The following is a 12,690-nucleotide window of genomic DNA, read 5'->3' on the forward strand; positions in this document are numbered from 1 at the left end:
TATTTTAGGACATTTTTTCTGTTGCTGTTTTGTTTTTTTTGCTTGTTTTTGCCTGAAATAAATCATTTGTACCAAAAATGCTCTTATGTTTCCCAAAATATGTTCAAATGTTACAGTTAAAACTAATAAAGTGTTAACTCTTCTTTAATAACTAGTTGAAAAACTCATACAAAACACTAAAATAAATGCAAAAGGTATGTTAATCGGAAAACATTTTTAAATCCACTCAGTTGAAAAAACTTCTAGTTAGGAATAATGTTCTTTGTAATTTATATTCAACACAACATGGACTGGTCCCCTAGCAAATATCTAGGAAAGACTGTGGGTCAGAGGCTGCTTTCTGAGGACTGGGCACTAGGAGGCATTCGTTTTTGGAAAAGGAAGTAAGTCAGAATGATCCTGTTTCTTCAAGTCTACACGCGGTACTTCAGATACAAGCCGAAATCTGAACTAATACTCACGAAGATATTTTCAAATCCCTGAAGAATTTGAAAGATATTCAAGATATCCATAATGATGTCACTATCACTGTGACGCTGGAGAAGGGAAACAGCCAGCCCTGGGAATAGAGACCCACCTGCAAATTCATTCACTCATTCACTCGCTCATTCATTCATTCATCCACATGCACTGATCAACCACCTACGCTGTGGCAGGCACTATGATAGATGCTGTAAAGACAGCCAGGACAAGATTCTTGTCCCCAAGGATATCAGAATCTAGGAAGAGGGAAAATAGAGGAAGATTTAAATTCTATGGGGATAGCTGCTAAAACAGACATATGGACCAAATTATATGGGAAAAAAAATCAGAAGATTTAGTAAATAACAACCATGATGAAGTCAGAGAAAGTTGTGTGCACACTGACACACACTCACATAAAATAAAATTTCAGCCAGGGATTAGAGAATAAGTAGGAGTTTGCTAGGTGGGGTATGTATAGATGTAACAGGAGGATGGAAAGGTAGCTGGGTCAAAAGAGCATCTTAGATAAAAGCATGGAGTTGTACAGGGGAGTGATGTGTTCAGAGTACATGAGCCAGAATTTTCTACAACTGAAGATGTAGCTAAGGTGGTAGCTAATGGTCTTATAAAGAAACTTAAATTTTTGAATTTAATTTTTTAGATTAAGGTAGTGGGGGGAGTCTCATGGTTACATCTTAAAGCAAGGAAACCGGAGGCCAGGATCCCAGGCTGCTGAAATAGTCTCAGGGAGACTCTGAGAGCCTAAATCACTGCGATGACAGCTGGAGTGGAGGAGGAGCTACAGAAACACGTCAATAGTCTTACTGACCATATCAGTTGAGCTTCTGCCTTGGAAGGGAAATTTTTCTGAGATGATTGACAAAACAAATAAGGCAGAGGCACTATATGAAACTGCTGCGTTAAGAACCTAGCGGAGGGACTTCCCTGGCAATCCAGTGGTTAAGACTTCGCCTTCCGATACAGGGGGTGTGGGTTCGATCCCTGGCCGGGGAGTTACTATCCCACGTGCCTCGCAGCCAAAAAAACCAAAAGACATAAAACAGAAGCAACACTGTAACAAATTCAATAAAGACTTTAAAAATGGTCCACATCAAGGGACTTCCCCGGTGGCACAGTGGCTGGGAATCTGCCTGCCAATGCAGGGGAAACGGGTTCAAGCCCTGGTCCAGGAAGATCCCACATGCCGTGGAGCAACTAAGCCCATGTGCCACAACTACTGAGCCTGCGCTCTAGAGCCCACGAGCCACAACTACTGAGCCTGCGCTCTAGGGCCCGTGGGCCACAACTACTGAAGCCCGCGCTCCTAGAGCCCGTGTTCCACAACAAGAGAAGCCACTGCAATGAGAAGCCCACACACCGCAACGAAGAGTAGCCCCCGCTCGCTGCAACTTGAGAAAGCCCGTTCACAGGAACGAAGACCCAACGCAACCAAAAATAAATGAATGAATAAATAAATAAATAAATTTATTGTTATTAAAAAATGGTCCACATCAAAAAAAACTTAAAAAAAAAAAGAAAGGAAAAGAACCTAGCATTATATTCTATCTGAAAGGGACATACAAATGAAATTATTATTTTTACATATATATTTTTTGGCCGTGTTGGGTCTTCGTTGCTGTGCGTGGGCTTTCTCTAGCTGCGGTGAGCAGGGGCTACTCTTCGTGGCGGTGCACGGGTTTCTCACTGCGGTGGCTTCTCTTGTTGCGGAACACGGGCTCTAGGTGTGCAGGCTTCAGTAGTTGTGGCACGTGGGCTCAGCAGTTGCAGCACATGGGCCCTAGCGCACATGGGCTTCAGTAGCTGCAGCTCACGGGCTCTAGAGCGTAGGCTCAGTAGTTGTGGCGCACGAGCTCAGCTGCTCCGTGGCATGTGGGATCTTCCTGGACCAGGGCTCAAACCCACGTCCCTTGAGTTGGCAGGTGTACTCCCAACCACTGCACCACCAGGGAAGCCCCTATTTTTTTCTTTCTGCCGCCACTTTTTAGTTTGTAAAGATGATCACTGCAGTGGATGGTCCAGCTATTTAATCATGTTAACAGCCTAGGAGGATTGATCTGTGTCTCAGGCATTTCTACATCCCCATTGCACCACCCGAATGTTTGTTTGTGAATCAAAGGTCAGTTCATGACATATGAAAGTAATTCGCTTGTATCTGACATCCATATATAAACACTTGAAGTCCTGGCAACACTCACTCTGCAGTAATCCAAAGTAGCAACATATTCGTATGATCCTAGAGATAGCTCTGGCTTCTCATAGTGGTCCAGTCTTCTTCCGATGTGGTCCAGATGTTGGAAATAGAATGGTGGAACTAATAAAAACAAAATAGGAAAGGAAATCTTTTATTTTTACAACACAGACAATTTAGTAGGTTCTCAAAATTTATTATGGGAAGAAAGGAGTTAGTATGAGAAAAAAAAATATTTTAGTATATTCTAAACATCCACTATTAAAAAGCACATCTTAGAAAGAATAAGGGTTTTCTAAAATATCTTCTTGACCCTTCTGCAAGTTATTGATGACAGAGAATCATTAATGACTTGGATCTTTACAGAGAAATAGCGGATAAAAGTACTGGCGTTTTAAAATTGTCACAACCAAAATTTAATTGTCCTTATTTAATTACCTATTTTAAAAGGAATTTTGACCTTTTCTAACTATTTAACAATAAGCAGGTAATTGGCCCAGAATTTTCCTCAGAATATTAGAAACAGAAGTCTACACACAGAGAGAAAAGAAAGACCGGTTTACTATCTTCTTATTTGGACCATATTATTAACAATAATGTTTATTAGCCTTTAATTAAGAGATGTCTTCAGCCATGGGTAGTTTGCATGGTAATCTTTAATGTTTGGGCTTCAGAGTGGAAAAGGATTACTGTATTTGGAAAAGACTACACCACTAAGATCTCAGCTGAGGAACTCTTAATTTGATTCAAATGTCTAAGAAGGTTAGATCTGGCAAAGCCCTGGAAGTCATCCAATAGCATAGGAACACTTATGAGTCACACACCAAACACTTGGACAAATATGGCCTGGTATCTCTGTGAAAACGAACTCCTGTTGCCTTGAGATTAATACAGCTGGCTATTAAACCACTGACAATAGAAGTATTTAGAATAAGCAGTAATGCTCTGGTTTTAAGCGTTTCGTAAAGAACAACATTTTCACTTGTAAAAGCACAGAAGTAATGACCTGTTTTAAAACCAATAACTCAGTATTCTTTATTTTCAGTTGTGAACTAACACAAGGGTTATAACAGGACTGTTTTCTTAGTTTCGCCTTAAGAAAATAATCACTAAGGCTTGATATTTTTCTATTTTCTTACCATATCATGGCCATTTCTTTTTAAACAAGTTTTATAAGATTCACATGTACATATGGATCTCTGAATTCGGAAAATTCAATGTCTTGAAAAGATTATGGAAGTGGGAAACTGATAGTCTTGGCTGAGCTGAGAAAGCTATAGGGACCTTAACCTGCTACTTTATTACATTTAGATGAGATAGAGGACGCTGCACTGGCTGTTCTAGGATGTACAGGTGGCACTTTCTACAGTTCCTGTAATTTATTTTCACACATCTGCATGTAAGATGTGAAAAAATTTCCCCTTAAAATCAATTAATTTTAGGGGGAATCAAATCAAATCAATTTAATTTTAGCATTTAATATTATCTGCCATGTTTTATAAACCAGAATTCAAGTCCCCCCGTAAACCATGCACGGCCACATGACACTCGTCTTCCGGCGTGTCTTTTGGCCTCACGTGCTTCCCACTGTGTAATCTCTGGACACTTTGAAGGGAAACAGAGTGGAGCCATGTGACCCAGCCCGGTGGGTTCTTTCTAACTCCAACAAACCTCTGTCTTCTTTAAACCTAAATGAAGAATGCAGGCACCTATGTCAATCTAAGGGAGTCTGGCTTCCTTGCAGGAACTAATATTGGAGTCTAATATGAATAGAAAATGAACATGGCAGCTTCCTAGGCGTGGATATCAAGGGAGGGGAATTTACTGTGTAGAAATACAGAAACTCTGTGTGGTTTTCCTCTACTAGGAAGTGGCGGGGCCTTTTAAGGCTCTGAGCTGACACGTTGGGCGTAAAGCCAGAGGGTCACACCAAATTGAAGATCCTAGATGCTCTAAGTGCACAGATGCTGGATAGATTTCTGATCACCTTGCTAAGAAGGTTGAAGGCTTGAGTGGAGACAATGGAAATCTGGTGACCTTGGTGGAGGCGTTTATCAAAATGCTTCAGGAGAGGCCTCTGCCGTCTCGTGACTTTTTCCCTCCAAAACTAAAGCCCTGGGAAGTGCACGGTCACAGGGTTCCTGAAATCCAGGTCCCAGGATTGTGTGACAGCCAAGGATTTGGTTGCAGATTTCATCCAGGATGAGAGATGGAATAAGATCTTCCTTAGAAAGAAAAGTAAGGGTGGAGGACGAACAAGATCTGGTCTCACTAGTGCATCCAATTCGTACTGAGTAGGTGCCACAGGTGGAGCAAGGAAAGAGACCTCCCAAGAGGACCACGGCCTGGTCTTCGAGGTGAGGCTGGAAACCAATGAATCCACTCCACAGCAAGGCATTTTTCAAGGTCTCTGTGAGTAAGCCTCACCATGTCAGTCTCTGGCCCTGGGAGCTGGGCAAAGCCGTGGGCTGTGATAAGGGGGCGGGTAAACAAGGAGACCAGCATTGCTCTGCCACCAGAGCACACACAGGAGCCAGGGGGCCGAGAACGCCGGGACACAGGCAGAAAACTGCCTGAGCTCCCTTGTCATCAAGGAGCAGCCGGCAGCCACAGGCTCCTGGGCAGAGTGCTGTACATTCCTCAGACCTAGTGTCCTGGAGGGAAGGATGTCTACGAAGATAAGGAACAGAGGAAAACACGTAAAAGACTCACGCTCTCATAATCATCGCGTGGTTCTAGAAAAACTCTATAAATGTAAATGAATATGGGAATGTTCTCAGCCTGAGAACGTGCTTCATTTGACACCAAAGAATTAAAAAGAGAGACGTGTTATAAATATAACGAATGTAAACACTTTTGGCAAGCTTGCAGTTTTTTTCAACATCTGTGAATTCATACCACGATGAAATTGAAAATACAGTGAATCTGGGAAAGCCCTTCATAATAACGTTTTTTTTTTCTTTTTTAAACAATCCGACATTCATATTGGAGGAAAAAATCTATATACGTGTTAAAGCCCTTAGTTATACCTGAGCTTTTCCTAAATACTGATGAACTCACATTCAAGAATAATTCGGAGGAATGGTGAAAGAGGGAACAATCTCTCAAGTTTATCATCTGTAAACGCAGATAAAAGACAGTTCTTCTGTGTAATTTCCCTGAAGGGAAGCCAACCAGAGCACCCTCAGTTTAGGACATCCAAGCCCCTCCTACTCTCATATAAATGCGTGAGTCCCACAGGGAAGTTGCTATGTTTCTTATAAAACTCAAAATTAGGGAAGTCATCCCTGGTGGCGCAGTGGTTGAGAATCCGCCTGCCAATGCAGGGGACATGGGTTCGAGCCCTGGTCTGGGAAGATCCCACATGCCACGGAGCAACTGGGCCCATGAGCCACAACTACTGAGCCTGCGCGTCTGGAGCTTGTGCTCCGCAACAAGAGAGGCCGCGATAGTGAGAGGCCCGCGCACCGCGATGAAGAGTGGTCCCCGCTCGCCACAACTAGAGAAAGCCCTCGCACAGAAACGAAGACCCAACACAGCCAAAAATTAATTAATTAAAAAAAAGTAGGGAAGTCATTTAATTTCTCAATTCCTTTCCACAAAGCCTCAGTTGGAGGCAAAACGAAATTTTACCTCTTATGTTTACAGAAGATAAACCTCAGAGACTGTTCCCTGTCTCATCATTCCTTTGAGTTATTCTTGAGGGTGTTTAGGAAAAGCTCAGGTCTAACTAAGAGCCTTAACAGACATATATTTTTTTCCTAAGCTAAGAAGTATAATATGTTCCGTTTACTACAGAACTTTCCCTGAGGGCACGTGCTGGCTCCACTTACCGTCATTCACGCAGTTGCAAAATCCACACTGGTACCTCCTTCCTCCTTCAATGAACTGCATGAACGGGCACATGTAGGCTTTGCACCTGTTGCATCTGACTGGTCCAGTCTCCCCATGATTTACCAAGTAGAGGGGCGTCTACAGGAAGCAAGCACAAGTAAGAGACATGTGGGTATAGGATTTCTAGGTTATTCTAAATAACCAAGGTTATTTCAGAAGTCTTACGTATTAATTGTAATTTGAAAACTCTGGACTCATTAAGGAACTCAACTCTTAGTGCTCACCAGGGGAGTAAGGACGCCTCTTGGTACCTTGTGGAATTCAAGGCACTACCCAAACGAAAATTAATTTAAATGTACATGTAATTAATAAGCATATGTGTACATTTATGTGTATGTGTATTTACCCACGTGTGCGAAGACAGAGAAAAAATACCATGATGGTAGTAATACTTAACAAAGCTTATGTTGGAAACGTCCTGGACACCATGTATCACATATTTTGCTAAGTTTGTTCATTAACTATAAATAAAGAAGGGGGAACTGGGTCTGATTTTAAAAGCTCTGGTTTGAAAGAAAAAAAAAAAACAGAGCAGGACTTCCTTGGTGGTCCAGCAGTTAAAACTCTGTGCTTCCACTGCAGGGGGCGTGGGTTTGAACTCTGGTCAGGGAACTAAGATCCCACATGTCGCACAGAGCACCCAAAATATTTATAAATAAATAAACAAACAAACAAATAAAAGCTCTAGTTTGCATAGTGGTATGCCACTTAGCTAATTCCATCACAGTATATAAAATGTTTCTTCAAAAATGCAACTCTCTGAAGAAATATGCAATAATGTTCACTTATTTAGGCAAGGAGGCTGATTCTGCCTTTTCTGTGTCTTTAATCCCATGACAAAACGTCTCACGAAGTACTTTCAATGTGGCTGGTCATGCTTTGCCAGAACAAAAAAATAAATATTTCAATTGCTTCTTCCTCACAAACATGCATAGAAACCATTACACATCTTTTACAGCTTGAAAGTGAAAAAACTCAGCACTAGAAGTCTGCCTTGTTTCTCAACACTTCCAGCTTTCAGAATAAAACCGCATAGATTCTTTTTGCTTGTATAAATCTCCTTAAAGATAACATTTCTAGAAAAGCTTGACAATTACAGGGTTTGGCACTTCAACCAAGTTTTTCTTTAAAGACAAAGACGTAAATAAAGCAGACTGCTGTTTCATGGAGACTTGAGGAGCAGGAGGAGGGTGGCGATGAAGTGGGGTCATAAGGCCATTTTCTGCCATTTTCTTGCGGGAAAAAAAAAGAAAAAAGAGAGAGAGATCTACTGTCTGTCCCTGCCCAGACGTTCAATGTGAAAACTAATCCACTGCTGAGGTTTCAGAAATGAGTTGTGAGATCTCAGAGTAGGAAAACACAGATAACAGAATACATAAAAGAATCAGGAAAAGGATTAAAAAAAAAAACATTCAGAATCACTCCCTCTGCACTGCCCTCTCCCCCATCTCTTGCCTCAAGGAAGCCAGAAGATGGATTGGACTTTCTTATTTCTGGTCTCTTCTGATCTGCACGCACGGGCGTAGCTCTGGTGTCCCACGCACACGGTTGTGACAGGATTAAATGAGGAAGCCACGTGCAGGACAGACTACTAAGCCTGGCATAACTAACTGTTGTTATCACATCTGTGCTGAGCAGCCTTTCCTCCAAACCACTCAGCTCAGGAGAGAGTGTATATTTAATAGGACAGTTATAGTCTGATAAGTGTGAGATAGGCTTGAGTTTCTAAAGGCATTTATTTATATAAACTTTCAAATTAGCTACCTTGTTACTGTAAAATGTTACTGTAAAAAATGATCTAGAAGACAGGGAATCTACCTTGCTGGAGCTTTTGATAGTATCTGATGGTTACAAAAGTTGACAGGTACAGTAGATTTTAAAACCATTCTAGGAGTTTGATTTAAATACACATATGGGCTTCCCTGGTGGTGCAGTGGTTGAGAATCTGCCTGCCAATGCAGGGGACACGGGTTTGAGCCCTGGTCTGGGAAGATCCCACATGCTGCGGAGCGACTAGGCCCGTGAGCCACAATTACTGAGCCTGCGCGTCTGGAGCCTGTGCTCCGCAACAAGAGAGGCCACGACAGTGAAGAGGTCCGCGCACCGCGATGAAGAGTGGCCCCCACTCGCCGCAACTAGAGAAAGCCCTCACACAGAAACGAAGACCCAACACAGCCATAAATAAATAAATAAATAATAAAATAAATACACATATATTTTCAAATATTGACATACACAATACTTTTTTTATATAAATTTTTTGTTTGAAAAGCATAAAGTGATGTGTATCTTCTTCAACTGGTAATAATAAGAAATAATCTGAGGGGACAAAAGGGAAGCAAACAGAAAGATATAGGTACCAACAAGAGATTCTTAGGACAGTGAATGGAGAATCAGAATAAGAAGTGAAAGACAACAAAAAATGTAACGATAAGATAGTTTTTTCTGGGTCAAAAATCCAGTCATCAGTCATGACTTTGGTTGCTGCTCTGTTCTACAGCTTCAACCTCGGAGCTGAGGAGGTGATTTCAAGAGAGTTAAACTAGGGTTAAAGCCTGCAATGTGCATAAACTCCAGCCAAGTTTACTTCTCTCATCCTTTTATTTTCAGAGGTCAAAGGCTATAATTAATTCCCTGAGACACTTTAGAAACAAAATCTGATGCAATTATTTGCTAGACAAAGCAGAGGTAATGGAAGGAAAATTAACCTTATTTTTACTGATATGATTTACTGAAAGACAGGCCCAGCCTAAAATTACTGTGAAATTGTCGGCAGCTACCACCTAAGCATTCCAGTCCTGGCAGATTCAAACTTGCAGAACTGAAAATGAATGTCTAGTAACAAACTGGAGTCGAGTAATGACTGTATCGAGGCTGTAAAATACGCTTGCATTTTTTCTATTTTCACTCTTCTGGAAACTGGATGATGGATAGGTAAGGAAGGTCCTCAGACAATTGAGGTGACAGTAAAGAATGTTAAAAGCTTTTTAACTGTTTGCATTTTCTTTTTGGGCAACAGGACAAGGGTTTCCAAATTACACTGTCTTGTTTCATCTCTCTTAGGCTATGTTGAAGACCATCAGAGATTTTTCTTTGCTCTCTCCAGATGTCTGCTTATCTGCTCTACAGTAGCGTGCATGAGCTCATAAATAGCTAATCTCACTTTTCTTCTGAGTTCAACTTCAGTGTATACAGCTTTAAAAAAAAAAAAATCACATTACTTTCCAAAAAGTTGCCTAAGTTTTTTTCTCTTCTTACCAAGGGCATTATATTATACTTACCTCAGAGCTATTTTCAGACTTTGCAATTTTGTTTATAAGTGTGTTTTAATCTTTTGGCCTCTGGTATATTCCTGCCTGCTCTTTCTTTTCTGTTCTTCTCTTAAATGGAAAAAGTAAAAGGATGGAGATCCTTGCTGTAAAACCTTCATCTGGCTATTCTTGGCTCTGGTCCTGTGTGGCATGAGTTTATATAACATGTAAGTGATGGGGATGTTGGGGAAAGAAGAGGGAGGAGAATAATATTTGAACCTTTGGCTTGTATTTTTGGACTACCAGGGTGATGCCAAATACTTTATTGGTACTAATTTTAATTAAGATGCTTTAATTGAATAAAATGTATCTCTTTTTTGTGCATATGTAACACCGTGGTCGATTCTGGAGAACAAGAAAGAATATAATTCATTTAGAAATTAGGTTCAGTGGTAAAACTTTTGGTTATTATTCCACGTAAAAGGAGTAGATAACAAAATGTATCAATCAACAACTCCTCGGCACTACTAATACAATTTTTAAAGTTTTCCTGTATTTATATATTACAAGTTTTCTAAGTATTACTGCCATTCTCTTTAACATCTGTGCATTCGGTGCTGGGTATGCTGTGTGCCTTGGTGGGGCATACAGTCCAGTGGGATAGAAAGACAGTAAACAAACAAGCAGGCAAACATGTGATTAAAAGAGCAAGGCAGGAGTAGAAAGCATACTTGGGAAATCATCATTAATAAAAAGTACCGCTAAACCATTCACAGATTGTAATCCAAAACAAAAACAGAAATGAAGCACAACCTAGAAAGATCCAACATGAAGAATTCTGGTAAAGTTTATAGCCTCTGTATTTTTGTTTTGGCATCTCTATAACTAAGAGAAGTCTGAATACCCAAGTCTTGCTATATAGTCTTTGTCTTAGCAAAGTGATGAATAACAGAAGGCAGCTAAATATTACAAGCTGATTATACCAAATCTGGAAAGCTGAAGAAAATATGAAGGTGTTCTTATAGCACAGATCCACTAGGTGGCACTGTACAACTAAAAATTAAAACACAACTATATAATTTCCTCAGTAGGTAATAAAATACTCAAAATAATTATGCTACCTTCATTTTACGTAACTATAATAACATTGACCTGAACTTACATCAGTTATTACCATCACAAAATGAAGAAACCTATACTTTTCTTGAAAAATCCTCTGATAATGGTTAAAAAATATTCTGGGTGAAACAAAACGTGATTAAACATGAAATACAGGCTATTTTAAGCATGAATTACATAGAAATTACAGACTGTGCCAAATTAACTGAAGATAATAGCCAAGAAAAACTTATTTTAAAAGTTTCTAATCCTCTTCCAACTTTTCCTTGTCTGCACGTAGGAAAACGGACACAGTGATGGGATAGGCACCCCCAAGCACAGCAGGCTCAGTAGGCCGCTGACGGCAGCCTGGGAGGCGAGGAAGCCAGCGCTCCTGCTGCCAGCGCCCACCCCCTGCTCTCTGCGTTCGCACTCGAGGTGCAAGATAACAAAGCAAAGACGAGGAGGCTTGCATCATGGTGCTCAGCAGTGCACTGTGATGGAGAAATGGTTTTCTTCCTGCTGGAACATCAAATCACGGGCAACAGTGTGGCTGAGGGGAGAGAGAAGACAGAGTGGCCAGATCGGAGATTTCAGGAACACCCTGGCTTGGGAAGAAGGTATTCCTGCCCATCTCCAGGATATTCCTCGGTGAAAACCGTCCCCCTCTCCTCTCTCTTCTTCCATTGCTCCACTGCTCACCTCCTTATTTCTTCAGGACGAGAGTTCACCTAAGTTCTAACGCACGCACACACATGCTCACTCTCTAACCACCTACTTTCCCCTGTCTTCTAACACTTGTTTACTGATTTTGAAAAAATACACATTTCCCATTTTCAATGTATACTTCTCTTCCTTTTTTTCCCTCTCCTTCTATTTCCTTCATTAGAAGTCTCCAGGAAAGTAATCAGTGTCCCCACATGACCAATATTCTACTTTACTAAGTGCCTGAAGGAAATATCTCAGCTAAATAATTACTAGTAATGAGAGAGACATTTGTGCCTACAGTGGTTCCTAAATCAGATCAGAAGATTTATAGCAAGAAGACCTGCCAAAATGTGACACGGTCCTCCAGCTTGATAAAGGATCATATTCAACATCAGATTATATTCCCCAGTAAATTTGATCTTTACAATGGTAAATATATATCTCTAGCAGCAAAGGTTTTGTGTTGTCAAATGTGATTCTGGCACACAGCTACTTCTTTGGGATTGGAGTGCTGCTTATTTTTTGGATCTGTCTCAAGAGAGGTCAGTTGGTAATTTGGATTAATCAGGGGGTATAAGTAGAAGCATGAAAATGGTATGTGAAAAGATAATCCAGAACCTGTGATGAACAACTACCCTTTAAAAATGTTAAACATTCAGACTGTTAGGCATGCTGGAAGACAAGCAGAGCCGGATTCCCAGAGGATTATGCCCAGTAGCTAAAATGAAAAGAGAGTCTGTATCAACTGCACTTATTAAAGATATTTCCATAGGAAAGAGAAATGAGAGGCAGCTTGTGTGTGTTTTCTATTTTTGGCTTCACCATATATGACATTCAGTCAGCCTACGTGGGCAGAAAAAGTACAGGGCAGTAGCTGCTTACCGTACACACGTTTTCTCAACAGCAGTTCTATTTTGTTGGACTCTTTAAAATAACAGGTATGGCATGAAAGAATAATATTTTCTGAATGCCTTTTAAAAATCATGTTATGCAACCTTTAAAAAGAAACCAAGCCTGATAATAAAATACTCAATGTACTGGAATAATTATGAGAATTATTCAGAC

General features: G+C 40.6%; 1 protein-coding gene across 1 annotated transcript in view; it reads right to left on the bottom strand.

Moving 5' to 3' along the window:
• The window catches only part of SEC24D (SEC24 homolog D, COPII coat complex component), a 113,137-nt gene that overhangs the window by 38,925 nt on the left and 61,522 nt on the right, over window positions 1-12,690 (bottom strand). Inside the window, exons 9-10 of the mRNA XM_007172423.2 lie at window positions 6,508-6,646; window positions 2,682-2,797 (exon numbers count right to left, since the gene is read on the bottom strand). Of these exons, the coding sequence (XP_007172485.2) occupies window positions 2,682-2,797; window positions 6,508-6,646 (255 nt within the window). The remainder of the gene's footprint in view (window positions 1-2,681; window positions 2,798-6,507; window positions 6,647-12,690) is intronic.

This window comes from Balaenoptera acutorostrata, chromosome 5 (genome assembly GCF_949987535.1).
Source record: "Balaenoptera acutorostrata chromosome 5, mBalAcu1.1, whole genome shotgun sequence".
Classification (NCBI taxonomy): Eukaryota; Metazoa; Chordata; class Mammalia; order Artiodactyla; family Balaenopteridae; genus Balaenoptera; species Balaenoptera acutorostrata.